General features: G+C 41.2%; 1 protein-coding gene across 9 annotated transcripts in view; it reads left to right on the plus strand.

The window, feature by feature from the left end:
- Window positions 1-25252, plus strand: part of ABCG2 (ATP binding cassette subfamily G member 2) — a 130702-nt gene that overhangs the window by 51371 nt on the left and 54079 nt on the right. For 2 of the 9 annotated variants that reach the window (XM_005608635.4, XM_005608636.4), the window contains one exon: window positions 10318-10413. The exons of 2 other annotated variants lie outside the window; for them this stretch is intronic. In XM_005608635.4, the coding sequence (XP_005608692.1) occupies window positions 10370-10413 (44 nt within the window). In that variant the 5' untranslated portion in view covers window positions 10318-10369. Of the gene's footprint in view, window positions 1-5568; window positions 5609-10317; window positions 10414-16514; window positions 16959-24305; window positions 24961-25252 lie in introns of those variants that run through there. 5 more of the 9 variants (XM_070263437.1, XM_005608640.4, XM_005608639.4 and 2 more) reach the window with 5 other exon arrangements.

The following is a 25252-nucleotide window of genomic DNA, read 5'->3' on the forward strand; positions in this document are numbered from 1 at the left end:
CAAATTGGATAACCTAGACAAATTTCTAGAAATGCACAATATGCCAAAACCAACTCATGAAGAAATAGAAAATCTGAATAGACCTATAATTAACAAGGAAGTTGAATCATTACTCAGAAATCTCCCACAAAGGAAAACGATGGATCAAATGGCTTCACAGGTAGATTCTACCAAATATTTAAAGAAGAACTAACGCTAATCCTTCTCAAAAAATTGAAGAGGAGAGAACACTTCCTAACTCATTCTATGAGAGAGCACTCCCCTGATACGAAAGCCACATAGAGACACAAGAAAAGAAAACTATAGACCACTATCCCTTGTAAACGTAAATGCAAAAATTCTCAACATAATACTAGCAAATAGAATTCAGTGACATATTAAAAGGATTATACACCATGACCAGGTGGAATTTGACCCTGGAATGTGAGGATGATTCAACATACAAAAACCAATTGATGTAATATACCACATTAATAGAATGAAGGGGAAAAAAAGACATATTATCTCGATGCAGAAAAAGTATCTGACAAAAATTCAACACCCTTTCACAATTGAAAAAAAAACCACTCAGTAAACTAGGGATAGAAAGAAACTTCCTCAACATGATAAAGGTCATATATGAAAAACCCACAGCTAACATCATACTCAAATGGGAAAAACTGGAAGCTTTTCCCCTAAAATAAGGAACAAGACAAAGATGACTGTTTTTTGCCACTTCTATTCAACGTGGTATTGGAAATTCTAGCCAGAGCAATTAGGCAAGAAAAAGAAAGGCATCTAAATTGGAGAGGAAGAAGTAAAATTATCTCTGTTCATAGATGACATGATCTTATATGTAGAAAATCCTAAAGATTCCAAAAAAACACCTGCTAATTCAGCAAAGTTGTAGGATACAAAATCAACACACAGGGGCCCGCCCAGTGGCACAGCGGTTAAGTGCGCACGTTCCATTTCCGTGGCCCAGGGTTTGCTGGTTTGGATTCCAGGTGTGGACATGGCACCACTTGTCACGCCATGCTGTGGTAGGCATCCCACATATAAAGTAGAGGAAGACGGGCATGGATGTTAGCTCAGGGCCAGTCTTCCTCAGCAAAAAGAGCAGGATTGGCAGCAGTTAGCTCAGGGCTAATCTTCCTCAAAAAAAAAAAAAAAAAAAATCAACACACAAAAATCAGTTGCTTTTCTATACTCTAGCAATGAACAATCTGAAAAAGAAATTAAGAAAATTTCATTTACAATAGCATCAAAAAGAATAAAATACTGAGAAATAAATTTAATGATGAAGGTGAAAGATTTGTACACTGAAATCTACAAAAATTGCTGAAAGAAATGAAAGAAAACATAAAGAAATGAAAAGACATCCTGTGTTCATGGATTTGAAGATTTAATATTGTTAAGATGGCAATACTACCCAACAATCTACAAAGTGAGTGCAATCATTATCAAAATCCCAATGGCATTTTTTTTGCAGAAATTCACCTGAGTCTCAAGGGACTCCAAATAGCCAAAATAGTTTTGAAAACGAAGAACAAAGTTGGAGGTCTCATACTTCCTGATTTCAGAACTTACTGCAAAGCTACTGTAATCAAAACATGAGGACAGACAAATGGACCAATGCAATAGAAAAGAGAGCCCAGGAATAAACCCTTGCATATATTGTCAATTGATTTTCAGCAAGGGTAGCAAGATCACTCAGTGGGAAAAGAACAGTCTTATCAAGAAATGGTGATGGGAAAACTGTATATCCATATGCAAAAGAATGAAGCTCGACCCTTTCCTTACACTACAGACAGAAAACTAACTCAAAATGGATCAAAGACCTAAACCTAAGAGCTAAAACTACAAAACTGCTAGAAGGAAACACAGAGGAAAATCACTATGGCATTAGATTTGGCAGTGATTTCTTAGATATGACACTTCCTTATTTTACAGGATGATTTTCATCCTGGGCCTATGACCACTACATGCCAATAGCAACCCTCAGACATTATGATCACCAAAAAGGCTACTGGAGATTTCCAAATGTCCTTGTGGCGGGGGCGGGGGGGGGGGGGGCATATACTGCCCCTAGTTGAAACCATTGCAAGATTGAAAAAAATTCTGTGTGCTGTTTAATAGCATATTTTCAGAGATGGGAGAGAAAACTTCGTTTGATAACGTATCTTTTCTGCCCACTCTCCTTAGCATAGATAGTTAAATTGGCTAATTACCACTTTGGAAATGTCACTTGTTTAAAAATTAATTTTTTTCATAAAAATAATATATCTCATTTTAACCAATTCAAACAATGCAGAAATTTTAAAAAGTGGATGATAAAATAATAATTCATGTTTTGGGCTTCACTCTTGACAAAAAGACCTCTCTGATTTAATTTGAGGCCATAATAAATACTTGGAGGTTGCAGACATGGGTTTTAGTTTCATTTTAAATGGTATCAATTGGTTTCCTACTATGCAAGACGAGATTGACTCACATTTCTTTCCACCTCCTTTCACTTCCCCCTTAGATTTTATAATTTGTAAATTTTTGTGTTTATAATATTTACATTATGTTCTGTAAACATAATTTCCACAGAGTATAGTATTATTTTTCTATAAAAATCTACTGATCTTTTTACTTTTTCCAGAGTTCCTTATGTTTAACTCTGTTAATTAGCTGAATTTTGTTGTTAAGTAGTATTTAGTGTTCATGGATGCTGTCTGCCCTGACTTCTTTTAAGGTCGAGAATATTTGCCATCACATGGCAGAGTTTATAAGACACGTAGAGAAATACTATAACTCCCAGGAAATTAGGTGCAGGGTAAGTATATTCCATTATTAGGGAGGGTGTAACATTTAAAATTAAATTTACTTTAAAATCTGTAGAGTACTCCTTTTCTTCTTTCTTTGTTTATTGTAGTATTTTCCAATTCTTCTAAATTAAGACATATTATTTGTGTGTGAGGAAGACTGGCCCTGAGCTAACATCTGTGCCAATCTTCCTCTGTGTTGTGTGGGATGCTGCCACAGTGTGGCTTGACGAGCAGCGCTAGGTCCACGCCCAGGATCTGAACCTGCGAACCCCGGGCTGCCGAAGTGGAGCGTGGGAACTCAACCACTACGTCACTGGGCCGGGCCCTATAGAGTACTCTTTGATTTTTTTTTTTTTAAAGATTTTTTTATTTTTTTTCCTTTTTCTCCCCAAAGCCCCCCAGTACATAGTTGTATATTCTTCATTGTGGGTCCTTCTAGTTGTGGTATGTGGGACGCTGCCTCAGCGTGGTTTGACGAGCAGTGCCATGTCCGCGCTCAGGATTCGAACCAACGAAACACTGGGCCGCCTGCAGCGGAGAGCGCGAACCTAACCACTCGGCCACAGGGCCAGCCCCGAGTACTCTTTGATTTGACTGTGATCTGCCTATAAAAAGGAAGTAAATATCTTTAATTAAAGGAGTTGGTTAAAGATGACATAGAAGATAAATTTGAAAATTACCAAGATAGAGTCTATATCTTTAAAGATATGAAAATATTTATGAAATACATATGAAAATACTTATGAAGAAAATCATTTGTTCTCTGAAATTTGCTTCAAAATAATCTGTGGGAAATGGGTGAAAAGAGGAGTATCAATGGAACAAATTGGCCTCTCGATGATAGGACATAGAGGTGCATTATACTGTTCTTTCTACTTGTGAAGTGTTTGAAAATTTCCATAATTACAAGAACAAGTGAAAAAAATGACAGATCTATCTGAGGACTTCTATTTTCAGCAACAGAGACCCTGGAACTACCCGGCTACATAATATCCAGAAATGCTTGATTAAATATTAAAACCCCCTTTTCAGTGATTGGATAAGTCCACTGAGATCAGTAATGGAGCAGAGGCTAGGCAGATAAGCTCAGTTTTAAAACCCCTGGATATCCTGAGACCTAACAACGGTCGTTCTGACCTGAACTGCGTTGCACAGAGGGAATGAAGACAGAGCCTTGCGTCCACGTAAGATGTAAGCATAATGCCCAGACCCAGGAGAGGTACAGAAAAGGCGACCTACAAAGGAAACCCACCCTGCAAAGGTAGACCACAAAAAAATTCCCATCTTGGCCTGGGCTGTGAGTGGAAGTTAAGAAAAGAAGGAAAGAGCCTCCCTTGTGAATTTGTAACCACTTGTCAGTTCTGAGGTAGTTTGGAACCTGAATCCACATTCTCTGCATGATCCAAAACACTAGCCTGTAGTTTAAAGGCTATCAGCATGGTGATATCACCAGGCATCTGAGAGAAGCAGACAAAGGCTTTCCCAGATAGGCCTGCCCTCAGCCAGGCCTCAGAGAATCCCTGCAGATGGGCGGCCAGCAAGAGAGTCACCAAAAATGATCAGAAAACAGGAATCAGGCCAGCCATAGGTAAAAGAACGGGAACCACAAAGACTTTAGATATGATAATTATCAGAATTAAAATGAAAACTGCTTGAAATATTTTCAAATGTAATAAAAAGGGCATTAAAAATGCGCAAGAATAGGAGACTATCAAATGATTAGGCCAACTTGAAAAAGAACAACATAGGACTTTTAGAAATTAAAAAAACCCTGATCATTGAAATTAAGAATTCAAGCGGATAGAAGGTTAAACAAAAGATTAATACAGTGACTTACAAGATATACCTGAGGAAATTATCCAAGTTACAGCCACAGAGAGATTAAAGATGTGGACAACATGTGAGGAGGATTAAGAGACATGGAGGAGCAGAAGGAAGGCCCGTGAGACAGATGTGTGTCTCCCGTTTCCTGTAACTGGAGCAGCCCATAGGGTACATCCTTAGCCAGGGTTGAGCAGCAATTTCTTTAGGATTAACATGGCATTTCATTATCGGTCTTACAAATTGCTGAGGCTGGGCAAGCCCAGGATAGTAGCTTGTATCTCACGTACTTTTGTTGAGGAACAATCCAATTTGGGAAGCCCTGTTACTGAGCAGAGAGCAGCAGAGGTACCCCAGCTTATCCAGCGGTGTTAGAGACTTCGCAGAGGTGACAGGTGAGACCTGGCACTTCATAGTCAGAGGTCCACTCCAAGGACTCTTGGTACCCACTGCCCCCCTTTAAGGAGGCACAGAGGCCTCTAGAGTTCCCAAGGAGGAAAGATGGGCTGGGGCAGCTTCCCACCCACGAGCTATGTCTCTGCCTCAATATCCCCATCCACACATCCCAAGGCAGAGCTGAGCAGCGCTGCGTCCCACCACCTCCACGCTTTTAGAAGTGGGCAGCCCCATCCCTGCCCTGGGCTTCGAGCGGTGAGCCTGGCGCCAGTCCCCTGCTTCAGGTAGTTTGAGTTCCCTTTATTCAGCAAAACTCCTTACCACCATTACTTGTTTCTAGACCCAAGGTTCTCAACCTGTAAGCTTTAGTAATTCTTACCATTTTGGGTTTCTTTCATGAAGATATTTATCTTGGATTTGCAACTGCCTAGACTTGTTTTTCTTCTTTTGTTTTGATCCATTGTGGCTGAGGGGGATTTTGAAGGGTGAGCGAATTCCTTCTACCTTCTGTCTCCAGTTATTATTTTTTTTTAGCAGTTTTTACAGGAGATAATGGCGTCATTATTTCTTCCATCAGCACTAATGTAAAGAGCCAAAATGTGAGTATAAATTGTTTCCTAGCTGTATGACCTTAGGCAAGTTGCTTAATTTCACTAGGCTTCAGTTTCATCACCTGCAAGATGGAGATTTTAATAGAAGCCACCTAAGGGCATTGCTGTAAAGATTAAATGAGATTTATAAAACCCCCATAAAACCTGAAGGCACTTAGAACACTGCCTGGCAAGTATAAGTACTCACTAAATATTAGCTGTTATTATCAGCATTGGGAAAAATTAAGGTTATCTTATGATTATTTTATTCAACCCTGTGCCATAGATATTATCATCGTTAATGTAAGGTAAGAAATTGAGGTACCCAAGGGTCAAATAGCAAAAACTGTGGCAGTGAGATGAAACTTGGGCACATCTAGATTGGCTTGTGGCTTTGTCATACACGGAATAATTAGTGTATGTTTCTTGGTCTAATATGGGTTCTGGGTGAGGTAAGCATTTGGCTTTGTTGACATCAGCTATTATAATATTAAGCATGACAGATGTGAAAAATTCAGACATTGTGTACTGAATCATACGTCATTTAAGGTTCATTACACTTTAACTTTAGTTGCTCCCATCAGCAAAGTCTTATCTCCACAGGCAATGAATGTTTATAGTGGTCATTAATGTATCATACGAAAGAGGTCAGTCTCTCACGAAACTCCCTTCCATTTTTACAACAGAGCAGATTCAGGTCAGGAAAGATAGGCCCCTGACTTACATAAGATCAACTCACGTTTATTATTCAGTCAATAAATACTTGTCAAGTATCTGTTGTGTTGAAGGCCCTGAGCAAGGCACTGTTTAGGAAATACACTGAAATATCAGACATACTTTCTACCTTCGTAATTTCCGTTAACGACACTGTGAAGTTTTCAACGTTCTATCAGTTATCAGTTACTGTAAATTCTTCCTTTACAATGTTTCTTTCATGTCCCTTTCTTCACAAATTTTTCCACCATTGCTCTGGTTTGGTCTTTTTTCTCATTTCCAGACTGGTTTCTGCCTTCCTACATCCCTTCATCCATTCTATACATGAACTGATTAATCTTTCTAAAACACTACTTTGACAATGTCATCCCTCTACACTTAGCTTTCAGTAGTTTCTCTCTATCAAGATAAATCTGAACTCCTTGGTTTGGCATTCAAGGCCTTCACAATTTGGCCCCAGGAGATTCTCTCACATTTCGGCTCAAAGACACAACCTCTGAGATGCTTTCTGGGAGATGGGTTCCATGAACAAATGCTGATACGTGTTCTGCAACGATGCAGCCTACTTGACTTGTTTTAATCTAGCGTTTCCCCATCTTTCTTTTCTTCATAACACTCCTTGTAGTTTGGAAGATAAAAGTCTTTCCCTAATTTGGTTGTTCACTATATATACAGGTTCACAAATTATTGCCGCACAAGGCAGAATGTGGAAAGTGGAGTTGAAAAGACCTCATGCTCGAGTGACCAGTAAAGACCTTGACAGTTTACACTGCTAATGTATAATTACATTATAACTAAAAAATGAGTACTGGTAATTCATGACCACAAATGAGCCAGGAGAACCATGAGCTCACATTAGAAACCTTTAACAAAGCAAACAAAAGCTGTTTACGAAAGAACTCCCCAGAAAAAAATGTATTTGTTGTGGTAAAATATACACAACATAAAATTAATTATTTTAACCATTTATAAGTGTGCAATTCAGCAGCATTAGATACATTCACAATAGTGTGTAACTGTCACCAGTATCTTACCCAAACTTTCCCATCACCCCCAATCACCCAGGAATTGTTAAACTTCTGTGCATACTAAGCTGAGATGTTTCCTCCAGTCTCAGTGTCCCATGACCCTCATCTCCAGATAGACTTAGTCAAACCATCCATAGAGCCCTTATGACACTTATCATACCATTTTCATTGTGAGTTATCCATTTAGATGTCTCTCTGCCCTTTATTATGTGTTGTTTCTCTTCCTCACTGCTAAACACAGGACCTAATGCAAGGGAAGCCCCCAGGAAAACATTGCTTAACGGGCACCGGCTGCCTCTGCTGGAGGGAGAAATGCAACCATGGCTTACGGGCTCACTCTCTTCTACACCTCTGCTACTCTTTCCTTTTCCTTTTTCTTTATGCTGTTTCAAGCATAATAAAGGGGAGAAGATGATTTCAAATTTCAGGCCTCCACTTCCACCATTCTAGTGGATGATGGGCTTACTTGACCATTAGGATTCTTTCCTGATTTAACACTTTCGGATGGATCTCAAAACTGGAAACAACCCAAAGGCCCATCAATAGTAGGATGGACAAACTGCAGTATATTCATACAATGAAATCTTACACAGAGGTTAAAATGAATAAACCTTTACTACATGAAAATATGTGGACAAATCTCATATAAATAATGTTGAGTAAAAGAAGCCAGGCTCAAAAGAGTAACTACTTCATTTGTATACACTTTAAAAAGAGACAAAACTCATGCATAATGATAGAAGGCAGAAGAGTGGTTACCTTTGGAAAGGGCAGTGACTAGGGTGGAGCATAAGGGAGGCTTCTGGGGTATTGATAATAAATCAGCTGTGTTCACTTTATAAATATACATCAAGCTGTTTACTTAGATTTTCTACTTGTTCTGCATGTATGTTATACTTCCATTTAAAAGTTTACTTAAACCAAAGACTTTATGGATATGTGAAATTTAGCTGGGTGAGCTCTCAACATTTAAACTTGCAGCCTGTTTGTGGGGACGAGTGTCACATCGTCTGCCCCGCTTTCTTACTCAGCAGGTTAGCTGTGAGCACCTAATCAAATGTAGTTTTTTCCCTGCCGTGCTTATTTTTCAGAGCTTGACTACCTCTGTGAACTTTATAACCAAATAAATTATTTCTTAATTGATCTCTTGTCTGCTATTTAAAGCAAATCACATGAACCAAGGTGGTCTGGCTCCAGCAGCTGGGCTCTTAACACACCTACCACCTCGTCACACACACAAGAACACATGCACCTACATGCACACCTACACACACCTATGCACACACCTACACACACATACACGCATTAGGCTGTCTCTTTCTGTATTAATACCATCTTCTCTTCTCTTCTCCATATCTATAAAAGACTTTAACAACTGGTTTCTGGCGTATCTCTTCTCTCCAAGATGGTTGCTACCTTGGCAAAGTCTGTTTATTTCGGGGATCAGCTCATCCCCCTAGCTTCTGTGCTCTTTGATCTTCTCAAGTTCACCTCCAGGGGAGTCAGAATTCTAAAGATCCCCTCCTCCCCCAGCCTCCAAGATTCCAGTTCATCCACTGGTGATTTAACCAAACATGAATCTAGGTACTGGTCTGAGGAATTTTGAAGTTGTAATTAAAGTCCCAAGTCAGTTGACTCTAAAATAGAGAGATTATCAAGGTGGGCCTAATTTAATCACACAAACCCTTTAAAAGGCAGAAGAGGAAGTCTGAGAGATTTGAAGTGTGAGGAGGATTCAACCTGCTTTGAAGATGAAGTGAATCACATGAGAAGGAATGTGAGCAGCCTGGTAACTGGCTGATAATCAGCGAGGAGACAAGGACCTCAGTCCTAAAGCTGCAAGGAAGTGGATTCTGCCAACAACCTGACCTAAGAAGCAGATTCTTCAGATAAGAGCCTCCAGATAAGAGCCCAGCTGGCTGACACTTTGATTTATTCCTGTGATACCCTGAGCAGAACCTAGCTTCACCTGCCTAGATTCCTGACCTCCAGAACTGTGCCCTTTAGACAGAATAAACAAGCGTTATTTGAAGATGTGAAACTGATGCTAATTTGTCACTTAGCAATAAAAGACAAATACGCCTCCCTTCCGCTTACATCATCCTGCTGTCATGTTCAAACCATGGCCCCTGTCAAAACCTGGAATGCCAATATCAAATGCCAGTTTCCTATTCAGTGACCTCATCCTCCTGTTTCAGCTCTTTGGCCTCCAAGTGACCCTTCTGTAGGTTCCTTTCCACCTGTCTCTTCCTGGCTTCACTTTCCTGTGATGGATCACTTCACCCACTCGACTCCTCACTCCATTTTTCTACTGCCTTACCCACCCAGCAAAACCACATCCTAGAATTTATTCAACCTTCTAATCTTTTCTATCTTTACTTTGTGAATGGGAAAGCCGTGCACATTTATGGCTTTGATGCCACTACATTTTTTTTAAAGATTTTATTTTTCCTTTTTCTCCCAAAGCCCCCCCGTACAAAATTGTGTATTGTTTTTAGTTGTGGGTCCTTCTAGTTGTGGGATGTGGGATGCCGCCTCAGCATGGTTTGATGAGCGGTGCCATGTCCACGCCCAGGATTCAAAAGGGTGAAACCCTGGGCTGCTGAAGCAGAGAGCAAGAACTCAACTACTCGGCCACAGGGCCGGCCCCTGCCACTACATTTATAGAATCCAATCTTAGGAGTTCTTGGTGTTGCTGTGCAATCTTTAGTGTTGGGAGGAAAAACTTTCCCTCTACCGATTTAGTCCAGTGGGGTAGAGGAAGAGCTGAAACTTCACCGACAACAGACAGGTGAAAAGAGAAAAGGTGAGGTATGGAGTTTATGTGCAACTTAATGGGGGGAAGGGGGTAGGGCACAGAGAAAGGGCTTCTATGGGAAAACAAAGGGCTTTTAGGAAAGACAGATAGACTTTTAGGAAAACATATAGGAGAATGACAGTTGGTGGTAACGTTTGTTTACGTGATTTTTTATCCAGGTGTCAGTGGTAGTCTTCTTCCTGGCAGTGAAGATGCCCTGAGAGGGGATTTATGGCAGCTTCACTCTCTGAAGGCTCTGTCTTTAGTCAGATAAGGTAAGGTCCATTAAGGCTTCTTTCTGCATTAGCTGTTTCTCAAACGTCTTCAGTTTAAAGTACTCTTTATACCAACTTTGTGGGTCTGGGTGGATCCCTATATCAGCATCCTTTTTGTTTCCTTGGAGTTTGTAGTAAGCAGAATAATGGCCTCCCAAAGATGTCTGTGTCCTAATACCCAGAATGTGAATATAAGTTACCTGGCAGAGGAGAATTAAGGTTGTTGATGAAATTAGGGTTGCTAATCAGATGACTTTAAAATAGGGAGATTATCCTGTTTATCCTGTAGGTCTAATGTAATCACAGAGGTCCTTAAAAGTAGAATAGGGAGGCAGAAGAGGAGAGTCAGAGAAAGAGATGTGATGACAGAAGCAGGGTCAGAGATGCTCTGTTGTTGGCTTGGAAACTGGAGGAATGGGGCCAAAAACCAAGGAATGCAGGCAGCCTCTAGAACCTGGAAAACGTTCCAGAAAGGAACCAAGACCTGCTGACGTCTTTGACTTTATCCCAGTGAGGCCCATGTTGGACTTTTGATCTACAGAAATGTAAGATAATAAATTCTTGTTGTTTTAAACCACTAAGTTTGTGGTAATTTGTTACTGCAGCCATAGGAGACAAATACTGTGCAGGCCTATTTCAGTATCCATCCTGTCCTCAGGTCACCTGTAGTCTCACTCACACCCTTACCCTCAGTGGATCCACCAGCTTCAGAGAGAAAGTGCGGTTATGGGCCAGACATTCTTTTAATTTTCTTTCTTTTCCCTAACCAAAATATTTAAGTATGTGAGGATGCATCCTGACTCCCTTCCCTTCTGCCACAACTTTTTGAAGAAGTTTCCTTCTCTAGTGCTAATTCCTCTGGATTCTATTTCCCTTCTGCTTCCCAGGAACTTGAATATTCCAGTTAACCACCTTTTCTTCTTTATGGCTTGTCCTCTTGGCATGGACACATATTCTGGCCTTTCTAATGTAAACCAAATAAGAAATGTTTTCTCTGAACCCCAAGACAGCCTTTAGGTATACTCATTTCTCTCACCTTCCTTTTAGAGTAAAAGCTTAGCGACGAGTTCTCTATACAGACAGTCCCCAACTTAGGATGGTTCCATTTAGGATTTTTCAATTTTATGATGGTGCAAAAGCAATACATATTTAGTAGAAAGCCTACTTCGAATTTTGATCTTTTCCCGGGCTGGTGATATGCCCTACCATCCTCTCTAGTGATGCCAGGCGTTGGCAACGAGCCACAGCTCCCAGTCAGCCACGCGATCACTAGGGTGAACAACAGATACCCTCACAACTCTTCTGTGCTTATACAACCATGCTGTTTTTCAGTACAGTATTCAATAAATTACATGAGATATTCAACACTTCATTATAAATAGACTTTGTGTTAGATGATTTTGCCCCACTGTGGGCTGAAGTAAGTGTTCTGAGCACGTTTCAGGTAGGCTAGGCTAAGCGATGATGCTCGGCAGGTTAGAGGTATTAAATGCATTTTCGACATGATATTTTCAATTTACAGTGGGTTTATTGGGACATAACCCCATCGTAAGTTGAGGGAGATGGTACTCTATTTCCATTCCTTCACATAGTCGTCAGTGCTCAAGCCATTATTGACTGACCTTCCTCTCACCAAACTCATCAAAGCTCCTGGTAGCTGTGAGAAGAGCCATGGGGGAACATGGTGCATACAGCCTCTTGCTCTGTTTTTTTGTTTTTTGAGGAAGATTAACCCTGAGCTAACTACCGCCAGTCCTCCTCTTTTTTTTGCTGAGGAAGCCTGGCCCTGAGCTAACATCTGTGCCCATCTTCCTCCACTTTATATGTGCAATGCCTACCACAGCATGGCGTGCCAAGTGGTGCCATGTCCACACCTGGGATCTGAACCGGCGAACCCGGGGCCGCTGAGAAGCGGAACGTGCGCACTTAACTGCTGCGCCACTGGGCCGGCCCCTTGCTCTGTTTTTTATTTGCTTTAACTTGGAGTGGTGGTGAAAATAAATATACTTGGACCCAATGCCGATGTTATATACATAACCCAAATGCCCCAAGACCTGTCATAAGGCCTGCCCAAAATGTAGACTTGCCAGAGGAAAACTGATCCTAGAAAGTCCAACCACTTGGAGTAGGCACCAAGGAGTGTACTGAGTCTTCATCAGCTCCTTACGCTGGTGGCCAGGCAGGCAAACAGACTGAGAGCCCAGGGCAGCTTGGAGAAACTAAGAGGATATTAAAAATCCTATGAGAAGGATGAAGAGAGCTTCTTCTAGGTCCGTATGGGAGCTTTGACAATAGGGCTCCTGATTCATGGAGTTACATGCCCAGGAAGTTTGTTCCTTTAATGAGAAGACTGTTTTTGGTTTTGCTCTGGTTGCCACTCTGTAGAATAAGCCGTATTCTTTATTGACAGTAAACAAGTTTGTTTCTTTTGCCTGTGTCTGTTGAGAACATTCCACTATTTCCCTCGTGAAAACCATAGAAGTAAGCCCCTCACTGATGTAATTGCTGGAAAAGGGTATTATTCTCGCCACTCCCCCGAAAAATCTCCCAGTTATTTTTGGAGTTTTCAAAAGCAATGCTCAAGGGATTTCATGAATGAGTCTGTCTGCTCCCTTCCTCTGTCTTCATTTTCCCTATTAGTCTGTTTACATCCATGCACACTGCCTACAAAAGTACATGGTGAGACCTCCCCCCGCCAGCACTCATTTAAGACCTCTAACATGTGTGTCAAGGATGTGGACTCCAGCTGGCCCCAAAGCTTTCAATTAGGATTGTAAAGAAACCCTAATTTTGATAATTCTGTGGCTTGGTTGCAAATCACATAAAACGTGACAGTGACTTCAACCAGCATAGGGATAGTCCGGCAGAGCAGCGATATCATCAGAGATCCAGGTTCTTTCTGTTTACTTGTTCTGTCATCAAAGGAATTAACAGAAAGAAAAGAGAAAAAAGACTTTATATAGAAAATTTATAAATAAACTACAAGTGATCATTAAACATTAAAAAAAGTTTACTTTCACTCACTAAGTCAAAGAAATATAAATTAAAACACTGATATGCCATTTGTCAGCTATCAAATTTAGAAAGATTAAAATTATTATTCTATCCAGTATTTGTGAGAATTTAGGGGAACAAGCAACCTTTTCAATTGTTGGGACTCTGTGAATTTGGCACAAACTTTCTGTGGGAAGTTGGGCTATACGTATTAAAAATTTTAAAGCAAGCATACCTTTTGCCATAGTAATTCTCCGTATGGAATTTATCTGAGTGTGTGCGATAACAGGGCTACGAGGATGTTTTGTGAATAACAGGAAGTTTGGTAAATTAATTATGGCACATAAACAATTGAATACCATGCAGCCATTAAATATAAAGTTGTAGAAAGATATTGAAAGACAGAGAAGCATGTTTGCAATATAGCAGTTTACAATATAACAATAGCTACCGCCTACTGAGTGCTAACCAGTGATAATGACTCTGGGTTTTCTATACATCATTGCATTAATCTACCTTGACAGATTGTTTCCCCCGATTACCAATAACGATCTAAAGACTAAGCAACAAGTTCAAGTTGAGGGTTTGGGAAAGCCAGGATTCAGACACAGACTGACTTCAGAAATGATGCCTTTCATCCCTGTACTTTGTATATGTCCATTTTTGTTTTGTGAGAAAATAGGTAAGCATAGAAAAAGCCTAGAAGCAGATGGTATGTGGCTGATGGGTTATAGGCGATTTTTAGTTTCTTCTTGCTTGAAATGTACTAATGAGAGAGAAAAAATAGTTCAAATGGAAAAGAAAAAGTGCCAGATTGAGAACACATTCAGCGGAAGTCCCAATACTGGCCTCTATATACGCTGGGTGGTTAATCTTTCTAGGTGAAATAACAGAGCAGTCATGAGGCGGAGGGCAGAGGGCAACGTCTGGGGTGCTGCGAGTCATGCACTTATCGACCTGACTTTTGACCTTGTGCAAGTTGAGCTCCTTTGGACTGGATGACTCATCCACAAAGTTAGGAAGTTAGCTTAGGGTCTTCTCGCTCTAATGTTCTGTGACCTAAAATGCCCAAACACTAAAAGGGAAAATAGGGCATTCGAAAATAATTAGCCTCAAAACTTATAACTTAAAATGACTCATTTCTTTACAATGCAATACATTTATGAAATGGTGGGTTTAATCTGAATTTGTCAAACAATTTGATGGCAGTAATCAGCTTGAGAAAGTATTAGGGTGAAGTCAGGAACTGATATAACTTTAGCTAGCAAATAAACTGACATCAAAATGAAAAAATCACGAACTAAAATATTTTAAAAATTAGACTAAAAACAAGACAGAAACATTTTTGTTGTTTGTTTTAGTAGTTTTAGCCCTATTTTGGGCGAGGATATGACTCTAAGTATTGTCACGAGTCTTTAATTTTACTGAACAAAAACAAACACTGACATTTTATCAATTTATTTTACTTTGAAACAAAATTCATTTTCTAATATAAATGTATATCTGCATTAAATCAAATTTAGAAAATTACACTTAAATAAAAGGAAAAAAGAATCATAATGTTACTATCCAGAAAACTAACATTTCCTTGTATTGCCAGCTATTTATTTATTTATTTTGAGGAAGATTAGCCCTGAGCTAACATCTGCCACCAATCCTCCTCTTTTTGCTGAGGAAGCCTGGCCCTGAACTAACATCCGTGCCCATCTTCCTCTACTTTATATGTGGGACGCCTACCACAGCATGGCTTGCCAGGCGGTGCCATGTCCACACCTGGGATCCCCACCTGGGATCTGAACTGGCGAACTCCAGGCCGCCAAAGCAGATCATGGGCAGTTAATGGTTGTGCCACCAGGCCGGCCCTTGCCAGCTATTTTGTGACGTACAGCTTTTTGGTTTGTTATTGTTTTATGTAATTGCAGAATGCTATACTCAATGTCTTGTTATTTTTTCATGTGCTTTTTATCAATTTCGTGTGTGTTTTCTCCATTTTTAAAAGTCCCCTCTTGGAACTGCCTTTAGAGTTTGCTGGAAAGGTTTTCATCTTTACTGGTATCAATGAAGTTTTATTCTTTAGAGGGTGTTTTTCAGTTTTGCAAAGTTATTAAGAGCTAGCTCTGAAGAATTTTTCCCAACCTTGGCTTAAAATGAAGTCTGATAAGTGTATTTGTACATAGGTCTTTAAGAGTCTTTAAACTGACTCAGATATTAACCCAAAAGAAATTTTCACCCAAATGTCTGAGCGCATCGTGGGTGTGTACTTTTAAGTCCTTTAAAAGTATACAGTATGGTATTTTTAATAGTCTAAAAAAATTATATATAATCAATTATCTTAGCGAGGCTTCCTGGATAAAACTTTCTTATATTGGGTGAAGAATTAACAGTAATTTCTAGTGTTGTTTTAAACAACTTGACTAATACGATTTTTGTTTGTAAACGCAAATTAGAAAATATCCAGACTTAAGTACTCATTTCCGAAGATAGATGCAGAGGGAGAATTTTGGGATCCACACACACTCATAAAGCCTGACACCCAAGGCTTTTCGTGAATCTGCACAGTCACTTCCCAGCTTTCCCACACGATCAGTGTATTGCAGAGAAGTATTGATTATGGGAGCGTGAAGAACACGCTTAAACTGTTCACAGTAGTATTTTTATTCAAAAAGTTTCGTTCCCCTCACCCAACCCCCACCCTTACATTCAGTTCCTGATCTTATTGGCCCTGGGGTGCACGCACCTTATTTCTCAGAAACTCATACAGTGGAGACCGCCTACTTGCTCTGGGGGTGTGCAAGTGTGTGGTGGAAAACTCTCTAGGTGTCAAGTCCCCCGTGCTTAGGGGCGCGAGCCACCAGCAGTACCAAATCCATCCAGGCCAGACGAGCTTAGCGTCCTGTGATTCCCAGAGCTCCTCGCCACTGTCCGTTTCGTACAACCCCTGCAGGCGGGAATTTTTGTTTTGCCCCTGCTCGCTCCGGGACAGTCGTCTCCGGGATCCGGGCTCTGTGGGAGGGTGATGGCCGGGTCCAGTGCCCCGGCTTGGGCCCCGAGCAACACGCGCGCGCCGTCAGCCCGGGCTCTTATTGCAGCCAGGCAGGCGGCTGCACGCCTTCCGCCCCCCGGCCGTGCCCCGGGCCGCGCCCTCCCCGGCCGGCTCGCAGGGAGCGCGGGCGCCGGGGCCTGGCGTCAGGAGGATGGCGCGGGGCGGGATCCGTGCGCGCGGGCTGGGGCCCCAGTGCTGCGTCCTTACACGCCGCGTCCGAGCGCGCCCGAGGGGAGAGGAGTCCTGGACCGAGCGACAGAGACTGGGGAGACGCAGGAAGGAGGCGGCCTGGAAAGCAGCCAGGCAGATTTGGAAAAGCTCTTCACGGTTAGAAAGCAAAGGACAGATGCTTGATGTCATCCTTAAGTAGGAGCTGCTTCCTTATGGTCCGTGTGGCAGGGCCCGCTGACTCATCTCGGCGTTTTCATAAAAGATTGTCAGTGCCCTGCCTCTGAGCGCGCGGACCGGGATCCGAGCCCCTGGCTAAACGGAACCGCTCTTAAGCTGAGTGAGTAAATAGTGAAAGCGGTTTGGGATGTGTGGGCTTGACAGGTCGGTGGGGGTTGCGTGTACATTCAGTAGAAAGTGGAAAACTGTTCAATTGAGATAACTAGGTTTTTTTTTTTTTTTTAAGCCTCTCGGAGTTTCATTTAACGTTGTGTAGGAAATACAAACTGAAAATTCAGACTGGTTTTTCAGAAAACGATGCGTTGGTGCAACTGATTCCATCTAGTAGTGTGTTAAGGGCTGATGGGTAAAACTCTTGCCTTTCTCCAAATATATGAAACTAAATAGAGTTGATATTGGATGGATAAACACTTATCACTACAAGGTGAGGGATAAATTTGTTACTATTAGTACTTTTAAAGGGATTAACCAATATATCCTGTCTTTTTCTTATTTCCAGGACGTGAAGTTTGTCCACAATTAGAACAATACCGAAAAATATAAGACTACAACAATTAGATTGCAAAGCTAGCAAACAGTTAAAAAAAAATACCTGTCATGTTGCCTAGTTTTATTTTCTTGCCTAAAAGTAGAAATATAAAAAGCTCATTCCACTTTCGGAAAAAGAAAATAGTTTCATAGTAACAAATTGGGCCATCTTTGTTCCAGACCCTGGGCTGTGAGCAGGGGCTGCCTTAGGAAACACATTCTTCTGCATCAAGATGGTATTAAAATACACATACAGCCAAATCTATTTCTGAATTAATTTTTAAAAAATTTATTTTATTTTATTATTTTATTTTTTTATTGTGGTAACATTGGATTATAACATTATATGACTTTCAGGTGTACATGGTAATATATTTCTAATTCTATATAGATTATGTCATGTTCACCACCCAAAGACCTAATCACAATCCATGAATTCATTTTTATTGAGCGTCCATGAAGCATTTGAGGTGAGCATAAGTATTACGAATAGAAAGTAAGATACAACTGAGAGTCACATGGGAGAGCACATTTAGAATGAACCTGGACAGACCAAAGGACCCTGTGCAAATTAAGTTGCATCCTGGAGGCCACGATAAAAAGGGACCAGTCAGTCACACATCTTAATGACTATAAAAGGGGGCACATGCCAGTTCCTTAGAGAAGCGTTTGCTGGCATTTTCTTCTGAGGGAAAGGTCTTGTGTCATGGGATGAGAGGAGACTGAGGAATGACGGTGGGAGAGCATCCTGCGTGCCCACCCCTGGCACCCGCGGCAGTGCGTAATCCAGGACCGCTTGCGGTGCTGCTGCTTTTCCTTGCCCCGAGTGTTAGGAGAAACACTGTTGGATGCTGAGACCCTATGGTCACACATGCTGCTGTTTGATGATTTGGGACTTATTGGGGAATAAATCTAGATTTCACAGAGGGATAAGTGGACCTCATGTTCTTCAAGTACTCTGTATTTCTCTCTCTCAAGATGTTTTGACAGAAGTTTGGCAGCAGTTGAAGGTTCTATCAAGTAGGAAGCTTATTCTGTGTTGCTTACTGGGGTATAGGTTGGGGTTGAGATCTTTTAGTGAAAATTAAAGAACCTGAATGGCATCCTCTCTGTAGGATATAGAATATATAGGTCTACAGGAAACTAAAGTTTATCCTTTAAAAAATTAGCTCCCAATGGGGCCAGCCCCATGGCTGAGTGGTTAAAGTTCTGTGTGCTCCACTTTGGCGGTCCTGGGTTCTCAGGTTCACATCTGGGTGTGGACCTACTCCACTCATCAGACATGCTGTGGAGGCATCCCACATACAAAGTAGAGGAAGACTGGCACAGTTGTTGGCTCAGGGCTAATCATTGGCACAGATGTTAGCTCAGGGCCAATCTTCCTCACCAAATAAATAAATAAATAAATAAATCAGTTCCCAGTTCACTCCTGGATGTGAACCAATAATTGATAAAATGTCTAGATGATTTTCGCCTCACAGTTTTTTTCCCAACTACAGCATTGTGAGATATAATTCACATATCATACAATTTACCTATCTAAAGTGCACAATTTGTACAACCATCACATTTTCATCATCCTTCTCCTTAAAAACCCGTACTCATTAGCAGTCACTCCCTCTTCTTGTGCTAGTTCCCTGCTCAGTTGTTTTTTGAAGCAGGTATTCACCTCACTAGGAAACTGTTAGAAAGTAGATATCTAATGTTTGAGTCACATAGTTAGCTTATGTATGAAGATAAATAAAGTACTCAGGGCACTGAAAGTTGGTAGTGTGCCTGGTTGTTTAAGCTGGAGGTGGGTGGGTATGGGTAAAGGAAAATCGCCTCTCCCCTCCCGATGTCAGTGAAGAGGTTTTGCCCTCAGCAACAAGGGTGGGATAAATCTTGGTTGGCAAGGTCAGGAAGCCCGCTGAACCAGGTGTCTTGCACTTTGCTGATCACTTGCGTCATCTCTTTGGGCTTTCCACTGCGAAGACACTGTTACTCTTTAGAACGGGCTGGCTGGAAGTTAGTTCTTAGGCCCAGGCAGCATTATGGAGTTCTCTGTCATTTCACTGGCATTAAGTCCTTCTAAGGGTAGCAACAAGCTTCACTGCATTAAGCTCTTCTAAGGGTAAAAACAGAAGTCTCTAGAAAGCAACAAGCGCTATGATCTCCCTCTGAAGCCCCTGGAGGTGAGCGTCTTGCAAGGAAAGCGGAAAGACTGCCTGAGTGAAACTGTGGATGCTTTCACACAGCAGGTCTGCCCCCCTTCTGCTTCCTGTCCTATACACCTCGACCCTGGCCTCACCCTGACCATAGGGTGGGAGAGAAGGGATAGAAAAATTAGAGGGGACAACAGAACGCTTAGAAAGGAAGAAGGGTAAAGCGTTCGTTTTACCCCTTTTCCTCAACTCTCCCATATTAGTTTGGAATGCCTCAGAATAATAAAAGGAAGTGGCCAGAGATGGGGGGATGGGCTGGTTCCGTGCTTACTGCCTACAGGTGTTTGTTACTTCCATTCTCAACTGAGCCTTCCGGGGAGGTATTTTAGTTCCATATTTATAGAGGAGGAGGTCCAGAGTTCACAGGGTCACTCATAGCTGGGACGCAAACACCATATTGCACTTTACTAAAGTTCACTGGGCCTGCCTTTCTTTTGATCTAGCCTACTAATTCGTTTCATATTTTCCTTACGTGTTCACAGAGCAGCTCATGGTAAAGGCAGGCAGGGACGAGAAAAGAGTGTATGAATTGATAGAGAGCAGACAGGCCCAGACCTAACTTGGGTCTAATAACGCTGTCATGCCTTCATTACTTTACTTTACTATTATTAATAAATACTGGGCAAGCTATTTTATTATGTAAGTCTTTGTCCAGTGGCGTCATCAGCCAGTAAAAGTCTTAAAGACCTAGGATCTAGTCCTGGTGTGTCAATAACTAGCTGATAGCCTCTTCTGTAAAATGGGAATAACTCAAATGAGACCATACCACTTAATATTGTTTGGAAACTGTAAAACACTCTCTATATCTATCTCTCTATATAAACAATATATTAAAGATATTATAATTTCAATATGCAATCAATATAAAATTATTAATGAGATATTTTACCTTCTTTTTTCCTACTATGTCTTCAAAATCTAGTGTGTATCCTACATGTACAGTACATCTCAATTCGACTATATATTTCAAATGTTCAGTAGCTACATGTGGCTAGTCGCTGTCGTATTGGGTAGCACAGGCCTAGGGGCATTAATTAATACACTGATAGAAGTTTGAATGATGCCATTTTTATCCTGAAGAAAATATATTTGTAGATGTGCCTCTTGCTTTTAATAACTAATAACTCGTTTTTTTATCTAACTGTTCTTAATAAATACAGAAGGAATAAAATTGCAGGAAATGCAAGAATCTAGGAATAATATCTGTCCATTATTTTAGAAATAACTACTGTGAGCAAAGATATCTAGAGACCTAAGTCTTGCTTCTGCAAACCTACCATCTGACTTTGATTTATAGTCTTTCTGATCCATTTCTCCTGTTTCATAACATGGGGATGCTGTCACATCTTTCCAGTATACCTCATATGAGAGTTACCTCAAATAAAATGTGTGTGCTTAGGAAACCATAAAGCACGAGCCTAATTTAATTAAAAATCAGTCATACCTAAGTGTACTAGTAGTATTGTTATCGTGCCAAACCACTCACCCACTTCCATCTCGAATCTCAGGTAGGAGCAGAGTCCATCTGACATGTACAGTATTGATTTATGCCCCAAACAGCACCAGCAACCCGGGGACAGTGGACTCGCCCCAGCTGCTACAGTATGGATGTGTCCTTGCTACTACGCTGTTTATTGGAGTTACAAACGACTCGTTGTGTTCCGATTTTGTATATAGGTAGATGTCTCCCCTCTCCCCCGGGGACATGTGTTCTGTTTTGCCTCATAGATATGCCACCTCAACCCAGAGGTAAATTCAGTTGGTTTGAATTTTTCAACAAAAAGCAAGTTGCTACCCTCTCTCCCTCCGTGATGTCCACCTAAACGAGGAAGAAGTGCAAGTCGTTTCTGGAGAACAGCTTACAGATACGTAAGCCTTCTGCTCCTGCTTCCCTCTTGGTCTGCTGGAGCTCGCCCCGAAAGCTTGGTGTTAAGGAGGATCTTACAACTCGCACATCATTTGAATTTCAGCTAATCATAAATACGCCAGAGTAACAAGAAAAGGTTCTCTTATTCTATACAAAACAATGCTTTTCAGAATACAAATAGCTGTGCTGTACAGATCTTGATGAGGAATTTTTTTAAGAACAAAGATGGCATTTTAAGTCTAACATTATGCTTCTGTTATAAACATTGGAAAATATTAGTTATTGTATTATTTCTTTTGGAATAACTCTTAAACTTACCGAAAAGTTGCAAAATAATGCTACAAAGAATTCCCATAACATCTTCCATAACTATAGTATAATTGTCAAAACTAGTAGATTAACATTGCTACAATACTACAATACTGTTAACTAAACTGTAGACCTAATTTGGATTTCACCAGCTTTTTCTGTTTCTTTTCTTTTTCTCTTCAGGATCTTGTCTAGGATCTCACCTTGCATTTGATTGTGGTATATCCTTACTTTCCTCCAATCTGTGACAACTCCTCAACCCTCTGTTGTTTTTCATGACCTTGACTCTTGTGAAGAGTACTGGTCAGTTATTTTGTAGAATGTCCCTCAATTAGTACTTGTTGCTTTCTCATGATTAGATTGGGAAAAAATGCCAGAAGTAATCCCAGTGCATCATATTGATAGCGAACCTGAAGTGAGTTCACTCACCTGTTGCACAGCAAGCCAATCTCTGACATCGGGTGTAGTGGAAGAAAGTAGGACTTTATTATTGCACAGCGCTGAGCAAGGAGAAAGGGCAGCTAATGCTGAAATCCCAAACTCCCCGAAAAGCTAAAAGGAAGGGTCTTAATTTGGGCTTTAGGTAGAGGAGGGGGAGAATATGACCTTGCTGGTCAGAGCTTTCCCACCAGCCTGTGTTTGGCCTTGAGACTACTTGCAGAGAGGAGGGAGCCCGTGACCTTGCTGGTCAGCAGCTTTCCCACCAGCCTGTATCTCCTTGTGGGGAGGAGATAATGAATCCAAGTGCTTGTCCTTGGTGGTGTCTGTCTCCATGGAGGATAGTGGATTCTGGAGCCAGGAAGCCAGGGAGAAAGCAGGGAATGAGTGCTTTGGTTTTAAACCCATATATGCTGGATTTAATGCAGGGAAACTGATCTCAGGGCTGATATCAATATCAGGGGTACAGGATGTCTTATCACTGATTTTAACATTGGTCAAGGTGCTGTTTGCCAGGACCCCAATGGAAAGGTAGCCTTTTTCCCTTTGTACTTAGGGGGTATCTTGGGAGAGAAACTTGGACCCTGCAGATGTTCTGTTTCTCCTTAAACTTGATCTATGCAAATATCCTGTTTCTCCTTAAACTTTTATTCACTAATTTTAGCATCCATTGGTGGAATTTATTGTATGTTGTACTATGTCGTTCTAATGGTGATTTAAAACTTTTTTTCTCATTCCTTCTATGTTTATTAATTAGAATTCTGTAAAGAAGAGCTGTCCGTTTTTTCCCCGTTTATTTATTCAACTATTTGTATCAGTACTGACTCATGGATATTTATTTTATCATATGGATTATAATCCAATGCTGTCGTTATTTAATTTCCTGCTCAAAGTTGGCCTGTGTGCCCTTTTGACATACCATTGTCCTACCATCACCCCCACTCCTTCCTCATTTTAGGGCAAAGTGTTTGCTTTTGCTAGGTAAAGCATTCCCTTACTTTCTGGTATCACAGAATACTTCAGGCTTGTTTCGGATTTTCCATGCTCCAACCCTGGAATCAACCATTTCTCCAAGGCTCTCTGGTTCCTTTTTTGGAGAACGTTATTAGAAACCAAGATCTGGGCGCTACGTGTGTTGTTGGAGTTACTTTGGGCTTTTTAAGTTTAATAGTTTTGTGACCTAGCAAATTCATCTCTACAAAGATGACTAATGCCTTCCATTTCAAACACTATAGACGACCTCATTGTAATTGTCAGTTTGGGGTTAGTCTCATAAGGGAAATAAATGAAACTGGCAGGGTAGAGTTTTTAAATTTCCTGGTTTTTCTCCAATGATGACCCATAAGTGCTTAACAAGAAACAGAATGAGCACATGAACTTTTCTTACATTCAGGTAAGAAAGCAAAGAAAGCTGGCTTTTTTTTTTTTTTAAGCATAGTAGCTTAATTAAACTGTATCCTGACTCAAGACTGGATATATATGAAGGGGAGATATGCATCGATGATATCTTTGAGATGTGCAAAATGTCTTTGAAGGAATTATGTGAGGCCTGCCCCCTCCTCTTGGAGCAAATCTTTGAGGCTATTTCCTCATTCTGAAGAGAAGAGTTTTTAGGTAAGATCTTTGTTTCTCATGCCTTTTTGTGAGCTCAGAGGACCCTTTAATATCCAGAAAATTTGGGTACTTCCTCTCTATTTTAGTTATGATTTTAGTGTCTGTTGATTGAATTCACAGTGATAAAAAGATTAAGTTTCAAATCCATATTTGTGTTAGTCATGCTAGCAATGACACATAGTACTTCATATATAATGAGACGTTACTTGGTCTGCGATGATGCCTGTACTCATAGATTAGAGGGTCCCTTGCAATAATTATGGGCCCTTTTACAATTCGTTGAAGTATAAACACACACAACACACACACTTTTTTATCTTTGTATACTGGGCCATGGTGTAAAATGTATTTCTTACTGGAGGTCCTAGAATTTTGAGCAATAGTACTGCAGTCCAGCTGCCATTATCTATTCGCAATTCTTGGTGCCTGATTGTGGTTATGATTATTGAATTAGAAACAGAAGGTACAGGGATAGTGACCTTAATGCAGCAGACGTGTGTTAGACTCTTGGGGAGAAGGGCTGGGTCAGGTCCAGTGCTGTGTAGCTTCGGGGAAATTCTAACTCAAAGACAGCTCGATTTTTGCCTGTTCCGCTTGTTTTTGCCTTGGAGCCTCAGGATTCCAAAATTCTCTAATCATCCCTCTCCCTCTGCCCATCTTCCCCGTGCCAGCGTGGTGGAGTCAGCAGTGCTGAGGGAGAGGAGGAGAGAGGGTGGTGACTCGCCTCCCCGGGGGGCCTCTGCCAGCATCACTCTCCCTCCCTCCTCCAGCCGGTCTCCAGACCTCTTCCTCAAAAACTTTTATTTAAATTCACGGGAGCATCTCCATCAGTTCCTTTTAAATGCAAATGAGATTTCCCTCAGTTCCCTTGGGCCTGCAGCTAGATCATTATTATTTATATTTGCCCTTGTTTTTCCCAGATTGGGCAGGGTTGGGGGAGGTGGGGAAATGGGAGTGTTTTGGACCAGGTCAAACAGTGGGAATCGTAAACCTCCACTGGCTGTGATACGGCTGTGGGAGTAGAGTGCCTCCTGCCTGCCGGAGTCCTTCGCCCCCTCCCAGCCCCTACCTTCTTGTGGGCCAAGAAGAGAGTGTGCAGGCAGAATCCAAGGTATATATCTGAACACGCTCTTAGGAACCAGGTACCGTTTCTTTTTTTAGTTTCTGAGTGCTTATCTTGTGTCTGGTGGTTGTATTTCGGGCAGAGCACACACAGCTGTCATAGGCTATGGGGGGGCAGGCGCGGGACAGTGTCCTCATCTCGGCTCTTGGATGCTTACAGTAGCCTCTTATGTTCTGTTCTGCTCCTTCCCCAGTAACACCCCCACCCCCAAGTCAGAACGATCCTTTTAAACATAGTTAGATCTTGTCATTCTTCCACTCAGAACTCTTTGGTGATTTCTAGTCTCATTTGAAGTCAAAGCTGAAGTTCTT

The sequence above is a fragment of the Equus caballus genome, chromosome 3 (assembly GCF_041296265.1).
Source record: "Equus caballus isolate H_3958 breed thoroughbred chromosome 3, TB-T2T, whole genome shotgun sequence".
NCBI lineage: Eukaryota > Metazoa > Chordata > Mammalia > Perissodactyla > Equidae > Equus > Equus caballus.